This window comes from Urocitellus parryii, chromosome 9 (assembly GCF_045843805.1).
Source record: "Urocitellus parryii isolate mUroPar1 chromosome 9, mUroPar1.hap1, whole genome shotgun sequence".
NCBI lineage: Eukaryota > Metazoa > Chordata > Mammalia > Rodentia > Sciuridae > Urocitellus > Urocitellus parryii.
The window spans coordinates 128,991,559-129,010,488 of record NC_135539.1 but is presented as its reverse complement, the minus strand read 5'-3'; the positions used below and the strand labels follow the sequence as shown (position 1 = coordinate 129,010,488).

Here is an 18,930-nt window from a genome sequence, read left to right as displayed (position 1 = left end):
TATCCCCAGTACCATGAAAAACAAGAACAGAAATAAAAACACCCCAGGAGAATAATCCCACTGCTAAAAGGAATGATTTGAACAGAGAATAGAAGAGGGAGAACTGATGAAGAAGAGACTATGAACTACCTAGGTTGATAGCATGGAATTGGAGAAAAAGGTGATAAATTTAGGATTTGTTTGTAGGTTGTAGTCAACAGGATTGTTACTGCTGCTGGATTGGCCATGGGAGTGAAGAAAGTTTTTTGCTTAAAAACTAGGAGATGGTAGTGTCTTCAATTTTGGATAATTACTATTTTAGGGCATATGGTCTGGGAAGGCAGAGAAATAAAATAAGCTATTAAATGTATGAATTCAAGTGGAGAGGCTGTCAATGAACAGTTAGATGTTGATCCTGGAGTCTTGGATATAGAATTGATTATTGTTTCAAATTATGAGGTTGGATGTGATTAATCTGGAAGAATGCAGAGTAGAAAGGGAGCCAGGCACTTCAATTTGTAGTAGAGTTTGAGCATAAAACAAAACCAACCAAACAAAAACATGGCTGAGCAGCAATACTCTTTGAAGGTGGAGAAAGACCAGGAGAGCATCATACCATGAAGCCAAGAAAAAAAAATCCATAAAGAAGTAGACATTTGGAGCTGGACATGGTGGCACAAACCTGTAATCCCAGCAGCTCTGGCGGCTGAGGCAGGAAGATCACAAGTTCAAAGCCAGCCTCAGCAACTTAGTGAGGCCCTAAGCAACTCAAGAACAACCTGTCTCAAAATAAAATATAAGAAGCTGTGAGGGAAGCAAGGAGGCATGGGCGTAGGTAAGATGGTGAGATGAGATGGTCATCATTACCCTAAGTACATGTATGAAGACACGAGTGTACATGACTACTTTGTGAACAACCAGAGACATGAAAAATTGTGCTCTCTCTGTGTACTATGAATTGAAATGCATTCTGCTGTTTTGTATAACAAATTGGAATGAATAAATAAATTTTTAAAAAAGAAGAAAAAAAAACACTGGGGATATGGTTCAGTGGTTAAGTACCCCTGGGTTTGATCCCTGGGACCAAAAAATAGACATTTATGTGAAACACCACTGAGAATTCTACTGAGAAACTTAAGGAGAGTGGCTGAAATTTAGAAAATTGTGCCAATTAAGTGCAACAGAGGGAGAGTGAACAGGGAGCAGAGGAATCTTAGATGTATACAGAGGAAATGAAGAGATGAAAAGGATCCTACATAATGACGTGAGGAGGTTGATGGATCCGAAGGTCTCAGTGAAATCGGTGACTTAGATGTCAGAGTGTGAGTACAACAGTATGTGAGCTGCAAGAGTTGGTAGTAAAGTTGCATACTTGAAATGAAGACTTTGAGGGTAGTGTGTAATGAATGATGATGTACATGTGATTATGGGAAATATGGGAAGGGCCAGGGAAGATGTTAACCGTGCGGTCCATCTAGACATTGAAACCACCAAGACTTTAAAAGTAGGAGTGCAAAGGAAGCCACGGTGTAAGGTATGGATATTTTGCCATATTGAGCAATCTCTTCCTTCCTGAACTTCCTTTTTATTTTGAATCTCCTTAGTAACATTTGTCTTATTCTTTGCCTTTTGTGGCTTCTGTTTTCTTTTTCTAGAGGAAATGAAAACAAGCTTGTTGCTTTCTCCAACAGCACAAAACCCATTTCAACACAGGTTTTCAATGAATAAACAAAATAAATGATGACTCTCGGGGCCTCTACATGACTGAGGGCAGAACCATTTCATTGAGGGCCAGCCTATTTTCCAATCAATAAGACACAAGACAATGAGTAAGGATCAGGTTTCAGAGAAATCATGTGCCACACAAAGATAATAACAGTCTAACATTTATTTTCAAAAGAGATTTTCGATTTTTTAAATAGTACAAAAATAAACTGTCGTTTGTCTCAAGACATGATTTACATAAGTTACTTTAAATACACATTTGTCTAAGGCACTGAAACATTCACACAACCCTAATTTTCAGGTACAGTCAGCAGGTTGATGTTTGTAACAGTCAAGTTGGTTTGTCCCTCTCCCCCAAAAAACCCACCAAAAAAATCCCAGAAGTTAGCAGTTTATAAGCTTTTCGAAGATGACTATTTATCTTCAAAATGTTTTAAGCATAAAAAAATCCCAAAGAAAAATTTTCCTGAGTTATTCCTTGTAATTGGTGCTTGATTTCAAAATACTAAAACCATTGTTCTTTGCACAGAACATTTTCAATAAATAATTGTTGAATGATTGAAAAGACCCATCTCTATGGCATATCCCAGTCAATGAGGCAATGTTGTCAGTGCTCTGGTGCATAGGGAAATCCTAAAGTTGAAATTCTAATCTCATAAATATCTTAATCTCAGAATTAGGTTCCTGAAAATTTATTCACAATTCTTACTTAATCCCAATCATTTACATATTTCAGAGAGGTAATCACAAAATATATTGATTCTGACATAATAAAAAAACAAATGATTGCAGGCTTAAACAGTCTATAACAATAACATCCTAATTAAACATAAATAATAATCCTCAATAAATATACAGTACCATAAAATGTCAGCTGACAATGAGATGTGGAAAACTATTGTCATCATTATTATTTTTACTATTAATGCTCAACTACTTGTTTTTTGGACATTCATTAGTACAGAAAAGTAACTTTCTTCCTGTGGCCTGTGGAGAATGCCTTACAATTCTAAGGTTCTAGCCTCTTTGTAGGTTCTTGGTTATAGATGGTTAATGTTATAAATAAAATTTTCTGCTATTCACTTAAAAGTAAATATATTTTTTAAAACAAGGCTCTTTTATTCCTACTAAGAGGAGCTTAGTAGTCCTGAGCTGAGGTTTTCCTGAAATGTGCAAAAGTTCAAGTAAGACAATATTAGAGTTCAAAGAGCTCTGATCTTAAAACGAGGAAAACAAAAATAGAAAAGCTGAATCAGAAGTTACTTTTAACAAAGTAGCTACCAGGAAAAAAAAAATCTAAAGGAGCAGCATGCAGGGCTGGTTTTGATTCAAATGCCCAAGGCTTATTGAGATTTGTGTGAAATGGATTTAAACGTTTTGAAGAGGATTGATGGGGCAAATAAATTTTGCACTGTGATACTGACTGCTAAATCACTGTACAAAAGAAAATCTAAGATCGGAACTCCATTTAACTCAAAGCAAAATCTGTTGAGTACCATCCTGCAGTACAAGGATAGAATAAATTCTGCTTCAAAAGTTTAAATCCAAATTAGAATTTGAATTTAATTTTCTTCCTTTTTATTGGTTATTAAATTTAATCAATGTATTTGTTGTGGTACTGGTGATTGAACCCATGGATACTCAAGCACTGAGCTATACCCCCAGCCCTTTTTATCTTGTGACACAAGTCTCACTAAATTGCTGTTTCACCTAGATCCTTCTGCCTCACCCTCACAAGTCCTAAGATTACAGGTGTGTACCACCATGCCCAGATGTTTTTCTGCTATAAATTCAGCATGTTATTGTTCATAAAAATAAATTCTAAAATCTTTTTAAGATGGAACTGGACTCTTAAAAGAGTCAAGGGTCTATGGAAACCAACTTAATAAATGAACTTAAAATGAAGTCGTAACAGTCGTAACAGTCACATTATAAATGAATTTGCACTCCTAGTGAAAACCCCAAAATTTGATATTTTGATTTAAAAGGAGGTTGTAACAGTCATGTTGGATTTTTTCTCCTAGTGAAAAAGCCAAAATCTAATTTTAACCAGTAACTATAATTTCTACTGGTTTTGGAGATTTAAATCTGATTGCTTCTTTTATTGATATGAGTACAAGTTTGACAACTTTAGCAAATGAGCTGTTAAAAGTGATTCTACCCATGGATTTAGATTCAAATTATTATTTCAAGGCTGCTTTAAAAAGACATGAAATTACTCGTAGAGTCTGCTTTAGACATTCATTTAAATGTCTTGTACCCTTGTTTGATAGATGAATACCCAAAAGTCCTTTAATATTCCAACCCTAGTTGCTCTATTGCAGCATAAAAGGCAGATTTAAAAATAATGGCAGTGTAGAAACTGCAGCATTTCCATCTTTAAGTATTTGAATGATCAAATACCTTGGCATTTGTTCTTATTAAAACATACTATACACTGAAATTCAAGTAAAAACATGTCAAGTCACTTCCCATTGTTTTCTAAAAGAGAAGAATGAACTGTTTTTCCCCCTTAAGTGGAAGAAAATAATCTTAGAAGTAGTGACACAGTAATTTCCAGAAGTGTGACCCCTTCCTCTCTAATAAGAGTACTTCGGCCTTCTGTTACAGAAGATGGAAAGTAACATAAGGCGTTTTATAAATATATTAATATAAATATTAATTATTTAAGTTAAGGAATGGTCCATAAATAAATAAATATGATCAATAGACGTCTACAGTTCTGTTGCACGCCCTTTCAGTAGTACTGTGGGATTGATGTCTTCTAGTCTGGAGTGAGAAGCACTTGCATTGATGGTGACTGTCTTGGTGAGCAGTGGATCCTGAACACTGAATGAGACGAAGGGACAGCCCTTCACGTTATGGCATATGAGGGACTGAATAGAGGCAGTGTTGATGATCTTAAAGCCCACTTCTCCTCCAAAAGTGCTTGGCTTCCAATAGTGAGGAGAACATATGGGATTACCCATAAGTCCTTTCAAGGAGAAAGGTGCTCCCATTTCCACCATGGTCTCACCAAAGATGGCATCAGGACGAGGCTTTTCCACCAGGAGGGCAGGATAGAACTCCACGGCATCAATGTCACCATAGAGGGCTTCCAACTCTGCAGCCATTTCCTTCTCTCCTGGGAAGGTGAAGAAGACAGAAATATATCCAATGTAAAACTAAGAATTTCATCCCTTCAGTTTGCTTTCAACTCCCCTGTTGTTTCCATAGACCCTTGATTCTTTTAAGGGTCTAGAAAATTGTATTACCTGTAAGTTCTTCAAATGATTTGTAGGGCTTCAGGTTGAAGCGTTTGCGGTACTCGTTGAAAGACTGGTATTTCATATTTCTGCTGTGGTCAATTGAGGCCTTGGCCACTGCTTGTACTGCAGATGGCACATTCCTGCCACCAGAAACCTGTGCAAAATGAATTAAATTGTTAAAAAACATTTTTAGGCATATTTACTCCTTTTGCTTTAAAAGCAGAAATGTTCAGAGTAGATAAGAGAAGTAAACTATTTTTATCTCTTGGAAAGATTCTTACATATACTTTTTTGTTGTTTTCTCTTTTATGGTGCTGAGGATTGAACCCAGGGCCTTGTGCATGGGAGGCAAGCACTCTACCAACTGAGCAATGTCCCCAGCCTGCTTATATACATTGTAACAGCAGCTGTGCTCAAGAGTCAAAGTGACAGTGGTCTAGAACTAACTTGCCTTTTAAAAGTTATAAAAATGAAGCTGATATTCAAGTCTGATATTCTGCATTTTTCTATAATCTGTAAGATTTATATAATATTTTAAGGTTTGGGTATGTATTATTATTTTCTTGACAACTGTGCACTAAAGCTTTAGATATCAAAGAAAATTTAGGCTTCTTATTTTAAGAGAATAATTTTAGTAGTAAAATAATTGATTTTTCCTTTACTAACTTCAAGAAAACTAATTTCTGTCAGAAATTCTAAAGTCACTGGCCAGTCTTGTTTCAGTAATGCTTACCCTGCCAGCAATTTGTCTGGTGAATGACTCAACGAACTGGGTAAGTCCATGTTCCAGTAATATGGAGTTGTTGTAGATAAACTGTTGATAGTTGTACTCCTGGTCATGAATTTGAAAGGTGTCAGGCAGAAGGGGATGCCAGTGATAAAGTGTGTTAAACTCAGAAGCAATGCGGTTTTGGTACTGGAATTGTTGGTTGAAAAGCAGCTCTGGGTCAAACTTGAGTTTGAAGTGATAGCCGCTCAAGTGCTGGACGTAGTCTTCAATCACAATTTTAATGGTCTCCCCTATTTGCACAAGACAAAGAATTAAAAATCTTAATGCTTTCTGATAATAAGCTTTCAAGCAACTAACATGCAATTTTGTTAATTTGCTATTCTTTGTTTATTTTTAAAATTAATATCAAATCAAAGGTAGTTATATTAATGATCATGCTCATAGACCAAATTAATGGTGTATGTTTTTTCATTTACAACATTCCTTTTGAATTACTCCTGCCCCCACAGCAAAGGTACCAATAAACTATACTTTGGGGATGAGGGTTTTGTTTAGATAATTTTAGATAATTTTCTCTTGCTCACCTATTAATATTAGTCTGCTCGTCTGGAACAACCGCTCATCATCCCACTCTGGATGTTCCCGTTTAAGCACATCGCACACTCGATTATGTTCCCGTAGCCAAATTGTGGCATACATCATCAGACCAGGCACTAGACCAAAGACCTCCTGCCCCACAGCAAACTGAAGGTGTTCAGGGACGTGAGGGGGGTAGAGCATCTCCACCTGAGTGTCTTTGACTGTGGGAGGATACACCTCTCCATCAATCACCTGTAAACAGGAATAAACATTAATAAGAGTTTAAAAAAATGTTTTTATCACTAGCGATAAAGTGTAAGAGTCATAACTGATTTTTAGTAGTCAAGGGCATATACCTGATATTTCAGTTTTCCATCCTTGAAGAGGCGCAGCTTATGTTGTCTATCCAGAGTTTCACCATAAACATGACTTAGGTCCACCTAGAAAATTATGGAATATTTTCAATTTGCTACTGTTGAACAATCTTATGTTTTATATAATTTATCATTAAATAACTTGATCATTTAATTCTTTAAAATTTTAATACAGGAAATTTTTTATAACCACAAAATATTAAAATTTGTTTGCACACTGAAACTACAAGCCCCTATGTCTTGTGTTTAAAGGTATTAGTACCCATACTGAGCTTAAGAATTTTATATGCTTCACTATAATCATATATAATCATAACCCTAGAAAAGTGAATTGATACAAAATTCTTGTTTCACATGACATTTCAGTGCTAAAGTTTAAAAATACATAACAAAAAACTTCAAATAAAAGAATCTTTATGTGTGTGTCTGTGTAAATACTTTTACTAAACCAGTAAATTAAAATGGAAAACTCTACTAAGGTTTTTATAGACATTTTATAAAATGAGGGTGAATTATTTGGTATGGTACAAACGTTGGCATTTATTATCTGCTACAGTTCTGATTTAACTCAGTCTTACCCCGTGGCCCAGTCCTGTGGTGAAAGCTGGTCCTCGATTCCGATCTGACTTAAAAAATTGATGGGTGAAGTGCTGAGCAAAGAATGCAAACATCATATTGGTGCCTTGGGGGTCAGGAATGAACTTTCTTCTTAGAAGAACTTTTTCAAACACCTCTTTAGAATCAGGAAGCTCCTTCTTCCCTGAAAAATGAATAAAGCCAAGATAAAAATCCATCTACATATTAAAGGGGACAGACATGACTGTCACTTTGATGACATTCACTTACAGGGTACATACAATTGTCAAGAGGACCATAATATCAATGAAAATTCTAAGATATTGGAGAAACTTATTTCTTAAATAATTTTTTCTATTTAAACTAGCATTAATTTGGTTTTAATAATATAATTATTAGGACATTATACCAAAATGGTCATTTAATTTTATGGAAGTTTGCAGATTCATTTTTTTGGAAAAAAAAGTTCTATGGTTATCCACATAAAAGGAAAAAAAACTATACTGTTGTTAATGGAAGTTTAGGTTTGAACTTTATAGGTAGTGATCCAATCTCTACTACAATTAATGCCTCCATAATCATTTATTCTCACCCACCTTTCACACCCATGGGTGTTGGGCAGTCATCTGCCACTGGAGGAAGGGCTCTGGTATAGTAGGAGAGGTTAGAGAAGGCTTCCCAGCTTTTGTAGCCATAGTGCACATTGTAAGTTGGTGGACTGTCAATCAAATGTGATCTGGCTGAAAGTTAAAGAAAAAAATATTTTATTGGTCTCCATATGCACAACAAATCAATGTTCATTTTTATTTCAAAATGTGGAAGGTAGTACAGAAATTAAATTCAATTCCAAAGATACTCTAAAAATCACTACATTTCAGTGTAACTACCAGTGAAAATGCATCTTTACTAAAATATACATGCTTTACAAGAGTACTATGCTCTAGCAATCTTATTTCTCCAGTAGCTTCAATTCTCTGCTCAAGAGACCTATAATAAGAATAGTTGTGCATGGTACTACTTCAGAAGTATAGAATTTCTTTCTGAACCAAATCCAAATTATTCACTTATGTGAATGTTATTGGATATATATAGGACATAACAAATAAACTATATAAACTGGCTGAAATAGTTAGAGGGATGGAGTCTTCTGAGTAGAATTGACTACAGGACAGAACTGTATCAACTAGATGGGACCAAATGTCGATATTTCTGATCTTTAAGCAGACAAACTAAAAAGTTACATTTAAAGTCATTTTGACAGGTTGGAAATAGGTTTTTGGATTGGGTTTAGTAATCTTCATTATTATCAAGTATGTTTCTTTGAGGAAGCTGAAAACCTTAGAGATTTGTACTTACAAGTCAGCACATATCTCATGATTGAATTTCGCAGGAAGGGAATATTATTGACAATGTTCCAGACCCCCTTGAAGTGGGTAAGTATGTAGTGGACTGTGTTTGGAGTGGGCTTCAGAAGTAGTTTTATTCTGGTCAAAAGTTCAGCTGTAAGAGAGCAAGAGAGAAATGAGACTCATCATAAGACAAAAATCTATAATGATACCTGTATGTAATCCCAACACATATAAAGAAACTCAAGGGGAAACTTACGTGTTGAACAATTTTCACCGTAAAATCCTGTCCTGGTACAGTCACACTTATACTGGTCAAATCCTGTGCTCATACATACACCTTGGTTTTGACATGGGTTGGAACAGCAAGGATTTGCTACAATATAAAAGTAAGGACAGCACATCAATCATTCTTCAGTGTCTTAACCTTGACTTAAATGTTTCATATTTTAACTATGGGGCATCTTTACAATATTAAATATAAGAAATATTTATTTATTTATTTATTTATCAAGAAATTAGTCATGGAATACAATTTTTAAACCCTTCTCACTGAAGGGTTATGCTAGAAATACTAATTTATTATTATTAACAGATTACTCAACCCACATTTCTGAGGTTTCTTTATAATAACTTTTTAGACTTTCAAATTAGTGTTTCTAAAAAGCTAAAGCAGCACTTTCAAATGGATTTATCTAGTACTGTAATTATCATTAGTAGTGGTAGTCCCATGGATTGAACCCAGGGGTGCTTACCACTCAGCCACATCCCCAGCCTGTTTTTATTGAGACAGGGTCTCACTAAGTTGCTTTAGTCCTTGTTGAATCGCTGAGGCTGGCTTTGAACTTGCGATCTTTTTTGCCTCATCCTCCCGAGCCTCTAGCATTAGAGGCTTGCTCCTGGCTAGATTAATTGAAATTTAGCAAACTTTCCAAAGTCAAAACAGCTTTTACTTTTCAAATATTTTGTTTTAAAAACATAATTTGAGTTTCCCTGGGGCCGGAAAGCACTGGCCAGAGCATTAATTAAAACAATGGTTGCTGGCCTGCCTGGCGCAGTGGTGCACGCCTTAATCCCAGCAGCTCCAGAGGCTGAGGCGGGAGGATTTCAAGTTCCAAACCAGCTTCAGCAATATAGCGACGCCCTAAGCAATTTAGCGGAAAAAAAGCATCCTGTGGTTCAGTGGTTAAGCCGCCCTTGGGCTTCAATCCTCAAAAACAGAAAGAAAGAAAACACAAAAACACAATGCCTGCTGTTTGGTAACAAGAGGTGGCACACACACACACACACGTTTCACAGGTATCCATCAGATCCCGTCTTAAAATGACAACCTGCACATTAGGATCCCTATTCCTGTCTAGTGGATGAGAGTGAGTCTTAGACCGGTTCAGGAGCTGGTGCATGAGATCAGACTGGGTGGCAAAACGGGGATACCCTCCCAGTTCTTTTGGACTCAAGTTCAAATTCACCCAGCCCGTCTCTTCAGGAGTGGGCCTGCCGAGATGGACCGAGGTCTGAGCGGAAACTCAGCCTGGGCGCGGGCAGGCCACGCGGTACTCACCTGCGTGGCTGATGGCCAAGGCGGCGCTGAGCAGCAGAGCGGCCCGGAGCATCGTGGCCGAGGGCGGGGCGGTGCGCGGCGGGCGGAGCTTGGCGGTCGGGTCGGCTGTCGTCTGGAGGTGGCCCTGCGGGAGGCGCCGCTGCGGAGATCCCGGGAGTGCTGACGCTCACTGCTCAGGTCGTTTGACAACTGAACGCTGGCGGAGAGACCCTCCCTTTTATGCCTGCAAACCAAGCCCACGTGACGTCATGCGGACTTTTTCCATCGCCTGGTCTTACTCTCCACCGCCGTTTTCCCCTCTGCACTTAAAAAAGTTGCGTAAACCCGGGTGGGTCAGGAGTTTTACTCACGCAAAAAAAAATAAAAATAAAAAAAAGTCGGAAACACGCGAAGCTGCCCTGCGCCGCCCCAAGGTGGGTGCGAAGCGAACTGTCCCCCCTCGTCTCCTATTCTTCCCACCTCCGGGGTGTCCTCGGCCCTCCGCCCCCCCGGGGGCTTGGCCACGTTTCTTTACTTTTTTCCGGTTTTGGACCGAGCGCTTCCCAGAGCGGGTGCCGTGACCCTTCGCCTTGGACGGGATGCCGGAGCCCGAGGAGGACGCGGCTTCCCCTGGGGAACCGGAGCGCCCCGAAGCCCCAGAGCGCAGGGGATCGCCTCTCCCTTGCCCAGGTCTCTAGTCTTTGGGGGACCTAAGAAAGGATGACACGACTCATGCTGTTTATTGACCAAGCTTAACCAGTTGTATGTGGAGCACATTCATAAGTACCTTTTATTTTTGTTATGTTGAACAGAATGTAATAGCTAGGCTAAGTGTCCACAGCTCTAATTTCTACCTAAATTTCTTTTTAAAATGAGGGTTCTTCCTTTGCTTCTTGTAAAGAAGGGAGAAAGGAAAAAAAATTCACTCCTCCTAATCAATTACCGTGTAAATAGTCATCATGAACTCCAGGGTTTCCCAGCATAACATTTCCTGCCTTCTAATGGATAATGGAAACAGTTATACCCCAAATCTGCAGGAATGCTAAGTGCCCGGAAGCATTTGCTTGAAGGTATTTTTTTTTCTCTTTTTACTGAATGTTTTTTCACCATTTCTGTCACCAGCTTTTCATAGCAATTCCCAATAAAAAGTTGATGAGTTGTGACCATGGATCAAAGAAAACATAACTTTCATTTGCTTTTTAATTGTCTGGGCTTATTAGAGTTAATTTTAAAACCTCATTTTGGAACATAGTTGGATGAGAAATGTATTAGATGAAAAAAAAAGGTGATTTTGACAGTTTTGAATTTCATTTTCCCTTGTTTTTCCTTACTATTTATCTTTGGTGGTGGTCAAAGAGAGGTATATGAGTTTGAAGTATTAAACCAAAATAGGTAGAGAACAACAAATTCAGTTAAGCCCTACTTTCTTAGGATGAATAGAAAAAGATTGAAAAAAAAAAAAAAAACCCAAATCCAAATTACACCAGATTCATCGATGTGTAGAAGTCGTAAGAAAAGAAGAGAGGAAAATTTTTTTGTTTGTTTTACCATTTTGCTTAATGTACACATTATCTGATGCTACAATGAGACACAAATGACTAAAATCCTATCCCATCCAGAAAACTTGTGTACTCTTCCAGTCATATTGGAGCTCCCCATTGTGGCACCCCATTTATTTGTTGCACTGATTCCTATATACAATTTCAACCAGTGCACAGAACATTTATTTTAATAATTCCTTTAAAAATTCCTATTTTTCATCCTAACTTTAAATGAATAAGGTTGCAGCTACTAAAAATTTATTTTTTTACATTAAATTTTCAGTTTTAAAGCTACTAATCTTATCTTGATTAGATGCCTGTAAGAAGCCATACCCTGCCTCTTAGGGTGGGGCACTCTTGTAAACCCAGAAGCTGCAAAACCTGAAGCAGGAGGATCACAAGTTCAAGGTCAACCTCAGCAATTTAGTTAAACCCTAAGCAATTTAGGGAGGTTTCCTAAACAACTTAGCCAGACCCTGTCTCTAAATGAAAAATAAAATGATGGGCAGATAGCTCAGTGGTAAATTGCCCCTGGGTTCAATCCCACCCTCATCCTACAAAAAAAAAAAAAAAAAGAAAAAAGCTCTAGAAGAAACCAAGACTCAGTTTTGAAAGGAAGTCCAAATATGGGCTTGGGGAAAAAAAAGGGAAAGGTCATTATGTAATTTAACTAGTGTGACACAGATAAAATGAAATGAATAGGTACATTTTGAGATGCTGGTCACAAAAGGCATATTGAATATCTCAAATCAATTCAAGACTGCTAAACATTTTATATGGAAAAGCACAATGATTATTTTGTACCACACAGGGTAAGGTTTTGTTATATAAAAATTATAGCTCTTAATTTTGTATATATATGGTGTTTCTGTGTATATTTTAGGCACTTGTATGTATCTGTTGTATAAGACTTCTTTTATTGATCTCAAATTTGTTGGGAAACTTTCAGTATGAAGGAAAAATAAAGAATATTTAAAAATCTTCAGGGCATTCTGTTGAGTTTTACTGCCCCCTTCTGCTCCTTGAGTTTTTAATCAACTTTTTTTTTTCATAAAATGCTGGGAAGATTGCTAGACAAATTTTATCTGTAATTTCCTAATGTTCCTAAACATTGACATTTGCAGCATTTATTTTAGATTTAAGTTTTGTGTATACTGAAAAGGAATGAAATATGTATCAATTGAAGTAATGTCATTCATAATAAGTAAACAAAGAAAATACAGATTAAAAAGAGAAAGATATGCCACGCTAATACAAATCCAAGAAAACTAGAATAGCTCTATTCGTTTTGGACAAGGCAGACTATAGAGCAAGGAAAATTATGAGGAATAAGGGGAACTTCATGTATAATGGCAAGATAAATTCTCCAGCGATATGGCAGTTCTTGGGTATATTGCCAAATGAGATAGTATTAATGTACATGAGGCAAAACTGATAAAGCAGCAAGAGGAAGTAGATTATGGATATTCCAATATCCCTCTTTAAAAAATGACAGACCTATCATACAGTAAGAGCATAACTGAACTCAGAAAAACTGTGACTCAACTGGAAATAATTGCTATCCATACACTCTTTAATGCAATGAACGACAGAATACACATTCTTCTCTAGTTTAAATGGAGTACACAAAAATATAAAACAAATTCTGGGCTGTGAATACACCTTAATACATTAAAAAATAGAAATCATACAATCTATACTCTCTAGCCACAGTATTAAGCTACAAATAAATAACAAATAGTTAGAAAATCCCTCACAGATTTGGAGATCACATAGCACACTTTAAAATAACTCAAGGATCACAGAGAATCTAAAAGAAAATTTTAAAATATCTTGAGCTAAATTAAACTACAATTTAAGATACGTAGATTGTAGTGAATACAATCCTCAGAGAGAAATTTATAGCATTGAATGCATATATTATAAAAGAAGAAAGATAAAATCAATAGTCTAGGCTTCAATTTTAGGAGAGTCCAAAGAAGGAGCAATTAAATCCCATGTAAATAGAAGAAAAGAAATAATAAAAATTAGAGCAGATATTAATGAAATTGAAAGCATGGAATTAATAAAAGTTGACAAAACCAAAACCTAGTTCAGAAAGACTAAGACAATTGATTTTATTAACCAGGGTAACTAAGAAAAAAAAAAGACAAAATTTTACCTTATCAGAAATAAAAGAAAATATCAGTACAGATCTCATGACTTTAAAAAGATAAAAGAATACCATAAACAAATCTTCACCATAGATTTGATAAATTTGAGTGTATAAATTTCTTTAATTTTTTTTTTAGTTTTACATGGACGAAAGATCTTTATTTTATTTATTTATTTTTATGTGGTGCTGAGGATCGATCCCAGTGCCTCATGCATGCAAGGCAAGCGCTCTACTACTGAGCCACAATGAAAACCATGTAAATATAGTCAACTGATTTTTGATGAAGGGGCAATGGAAATTCAAAGACCATATTTTCTTTTTCTTTTAATATTTTTATTTAAATATGACAACGGAATGCATTACAATACTTATTACACATATACAGCAAAATTTTTCATATCTCTGGTTGTGTGCAAAGTATATTCACACCAATTCATGTCTTTATACATGTACTTTGGATAATAATGTCCATCACATTCCACCATCATTTCTAATCCCATAATGAGTCTGTGTAGGGTCACTGATCACAACAACTGGTACACATTCTGGTGAAGGATGCTGGTGGACAGGAGGTGGTGGGTGCCTAAGAACAGGGGGTGTCATAGGGACTCTTTGTACTTTCAGCTCTGAAAAATAATCTTTATTAATTAAGAAAAATGACCCTGGTCCATAAATAAGGGCTTTTGATTTTAGCTGCTCTCTTTTATCTACTCTACCTCTTACAGATGTTACACTTCATCTTTTAGGGATGTCAGGAAACAATCTCCTCTGTAGGAGGCACAAGCCTGTTTTGCCGAAGGCAATGCATATTTGTTCCTGGATTATTCACTATCTCTGGGGAAAATCTTCAAGTTTGAATGCTGTAGTTTAAGTAGTGTCAGATGCTCAGCTGGGGCCAAGATGGAAGTCTTCTTCCTTTTTAACTGGAACCTCACTCTACCCTAAGGGCTGTGAGCCCCTTGCAAACATCTCAAGAATTTTCTCCTTAGCTCACCCCAGAGACAGCTTGCACTTGAAGCCTCTATCTCTGGGTCTCCAATCTCTCCCTCCTGTCCGAGAGGTTCTCATTCTTTCTAGTAGCTTCAAGACTCAAGTTAAGAGTAATAGACATGCCTCTCTCCATCTATGGAGAGATGTGCCTTTATTTATCAGCTCTGACAAATAAACTCTCATGTGTATCTCTGGGGGAAAAAAAAGAGTAACAGAAACTTCTCAGAAGAAGATATACAATCAACCAACAAATATATATAAAAAAGTTCAATATCTCTAGTAATTAGAGAAATGTAGATCAAAACTACTCTAAGATTTCATCTCATGCCAGTCAGAATGGCAGCTATTAAGAATACAGACAACAATAAGTGTTGGTGAGGATGTGGGGAGGGGGGGGGAAGGCACACTCATACATTGCTGGTGGGACTGCAAATTGGTGTAGCCAATCTGGAAAGCAGTATGGAGATTCCTTAGAAAAGTTGGAATGGAACCACCATTTGACCCAGCTGTCATGCTCCTTGATCTATACCCAAAGGACTTAAACACAGAATATTATAGTGATGCAGCCACATCAATGTTCACAGTAGCACAATTCATAATTTCCCAACTATGAAATCAACCTAGACCCTTTCAATAGATGACTGGATAAAGAACTGTGGTATATATACATAAAGGAATATTACATCAGCACTAAAAGAGAATATAATTATGGCATTTACAGGTAAATGGATGGAGTTAGAGAATATCATGCTAAGCCAAGTAGGCCAATCCCCCCAAAACCAAAGGCCAAATGTTTTAACTCATAAGTGGATACTAATCCACAATGGGGGGCAGAGCATGGGATGAGTGGAGAAAATTTGGATGGGGCAAAGGGGAGGGGGGAAGGGGTATAGGAGTAGGAAAGATGGTGGAATGGGACGAATATCATTACCCTAGGTACATGTATGATTGCACGAATGGTGTGACCCTACTTTGGGTACAACCAGAGAAGTCAAAAATTGTGCTCCATTGAATAGCATTTTGCTGTCATGAATAACTGATTAGAACAAATAAATAATTTTTTTTAAAAAAGAGTTTCTTGCTTCTAAAACTGTGTCTTTACTCTTACTTGACTCTCAAAACCATCTGCTCAATTTTCCCCTGAATCTTTTCACACGGCCTTAACAAAAACCAGGCTTTAATATTTACAAAAATTTTTTTCTTTAATATTTTCCAAAAAAATGAATAGGCTTATAATACGCCCATATTTATTATTTATTAGCATTTCCCAGCATTAAATGGGCTATGTATTTACTTGCATATTTTGTTTGCTGTCCATCCTACCAAATATGTAAATTCCATGAGGATAGAGATTTCGTTGGCTTTGGTTGCTGCTATATTCCATGTGCCTAGAACATATCCTGGTGCTCAGCAAACACTTATTGAATAAATAGGTGAATCTATCCTCTGTGAAATCAACTTCAAAAACCACATGAACTTCATTTTATCATATAATTATTTACTAAATATAGAATTTCTTTTTTTAATTTTTTTTTTTTTTTGAGAGAGAGAGAGAGAGAGAGAGAGAGAGAGAGAGAGAAATTTTTAATGTTTTAGTTCTTGGCAGACACAACATCTTTGTTTGTATGTGGTGCTGAGGATCGAACCCGGGCCGCACGCATGCCAGGCGAGCACGCTACTGCTTGAGCCACATCCCCAGCCCACTAAATATAGAATTTTCCAAATCAAAGGCATCATTAGTGAAATTCTTTTTGGTGACTGGCTCCCATGATTGGAGAAACTGCTGGAGTTATTTTGATGTGAGACCTGGAATTGCTGCTGCCACATTGTGCCTGAGGAACAAGTCAATTTATCAATGATATACTAAAGAGATACTAAAAGCAACATAGGTTCTTTTTTTTTTTTTTGTACTGCGGATTGAATTCAGGGGCACTTAACCACTGAGCCACATCCCCAGCCCTATTTTGTATATATTTATAGACAGGTTTTCACTGAGTGGCTTAGTGCCTTGCTTTTGCTGAGGCTGGCTTTGAACTCATGATCCTCCTGCCTCAGCCTCTGGAGATCCTGGGATTACAGGCATGTGCCACCATCCCTGACACAACATAGGTTCTTGATGGTACCATTGAAATGAAGTCCTAATTAATTTACCCTAGAGCTTGCCTTACCTATAAATTTCTTATTTAATGAATCATAATAGCTACACATAAGCCATTGGGTTGGAAATATGTTAATTTTAAACTCCTAGTTTTTAAGCATAAATATTAAAACTGATGTTGTTGGCAAGGTGGTGCACACCTGTAATTCCAGCAGTTTGGGAGGCTGAGACAGGAGGATCACAAGTTCAAAGTCAGCCTCAGCAACTTAGCAAGGCTTTGAGTAACTTATCAAGACCTGTCTCAAAATAAAAAATAAAACAGGCTGGGGATGTGACTCAGTGGTTAAGTGCCCCTGGGTTCAATCCCTGGTACTAAAATAAATAAATAAATAAATAAATAAATAAATAAATAAATAACTTGCTTATTTTTTCTATCTCAAATATACTCATCCCAAGTGCCTAGTACATGTACATAATTTATGATCTGTGCTCAAAAATGTTTCTTGAATAAATGAAGGAGACTATGAGGTGATGAAGGCAAAGGTTATATTAAGCAGATTGACTAAATTAAGTAATTTTAAATACTCTGTATTTGAAAAGAACCCACAATAAAAAAAAAATTAAAAGAATGACACTAGGGCAATACATTGACAAATAATTATAATATTTACTAGCTAAAGAACTCTTGCAAGTGAATAAAATATTGATTAGTACTAATCAATAAATAGGCAAAGTCAGGATCAACTAATTTAATGAAGCATTGCTCAGAACGCATACATATGAAAACTGTTAATCTTTTTACACATCTTAACATGCACAATTGTAGTGGAATGAAAATCCTAACTGTTTCCAGGAGTAAGAAGGCTAGCAGGCCTGGTAGGAACCCAGTCAAAGAGATGCTGAGGATGAGGTCTGGGAGACCGAGGCAGCTAAACCTAAGTGCTTAGTATTTTTATAGGAGTGGTTATCTCTTTGCCGTGGAACTAAAGGTCATTTTCATTTTCTATGTTTTCTAAGTGAATGCATATTGTCTTCATAATATGAAATATATATTAATAAATATTTATTTACAAACAAAATGTCAGCAAATGAATATGAGATAATCAATTGTATTCTATTAGATACTAAGAATTCCTGATTTTCTTCAAAGGTACAACACAGTTCTTGTTTCCATCTTCTTCTCAGGGACATCTATCTTATTTATAGAGCCCAATTTGATTTAATGTAAAAGACTGACATTCTCTTTGTATCAAAGACCTTTATCATTATTGCCAACATAGTTTAAGCAAAGTAGCACTTAATTAGGGGCTGTGACCATGTGACCTTGAACAACCCTTAACATTTATTATTCCTCAGTTTCTTTACCCACTCGTAAGTTCCTCTGGAAGAGAGGTGGACTCCTTGGAGATAATGGAAGCCGTAGAAACTTTGCATGTCTTTTCAATTTTGCTCTTCTGCTTTTGTCCTTTTAATTTTATACTTTGAACTATTCTCAGATCAACCCTTGGGCTGTTGGCTATTATAAAAATGTTTTATCTTCTGCAGAGATGACCATAAGGCTGATTAAACACTCAACAGCCCAGAACAGGTCTCCTTTTTGTGATTCAACTTGATTCCATTTTGGTACTGTTTGAAGAGCTGCAAATACTGTGCTTAAATTTAGGTCCTTTAGTTGACATTTAACTAAAATCTTACTCTGTAAGCCAGCTGTTTTCAGTTATAAGTGCTGCATATCATTTATTTTAGAAGCAAATGGAAAAAAAATCTATTTAAAGAAGATGTTTGCCCCCGATTTTTAAGTTCCTTACTAATTTCTTCATAGGAAAAAGAATTTTGAGCTGGGCCCAGTACACCTGCAATTCCAGTGTCCCAGGAGGCTGAGGCAGGAAGATAGTAAGTTCAAGGCCAGCTTCAGCAACTTAGAGAAGCTCTAGGCAATTTAGTGAGATACTGTCTCAAAATAAAAAACAAAAAGGGCTAGTGATGTGGCTCAGTGGTTTTCAATACCCCTTGGTTCAAACCCCACTACCAAATAATAACAATAACAAC

At 36.6% G+C, this 18,930-nt stretch overlaps 1 protein-coding gene across 1 annotated transcript; it reads right to left on the bottom strand.

Moving 5' to 3' along the window:
• Positions 1-4,418: 4,418 nt before the first annotated feature.
• On the bottom strand, positions 4,419-10,170 carry Ptgs2 (prostaglandin-endoperoxide synthase 2). The gene is made up of 10 exons (XM_026392882.2): positions 10,119-10,170; positions 8,817-8,933; positions 8,568-8,711; positions 7,808-7,951; positions 7,214-7,395; positions 6,618-6,701; positions 6,267-6,513; positions 5,686-5,972; positions 4,959-5,106; positions 4,419-4,828 (listed from the first exon to the last, which is right to left on the bottom strand). The coding sequence occupies exons 1-10, from the start codon at positions 10,168-10,170 to the stop codon at positions 4,419-4,421; spliced, it is 1,815 nt and encodes a 604-aa protein (XP_026248667.1).
• Positions 10,171-18,930: the final 8,760 nt, after the last annotated feature.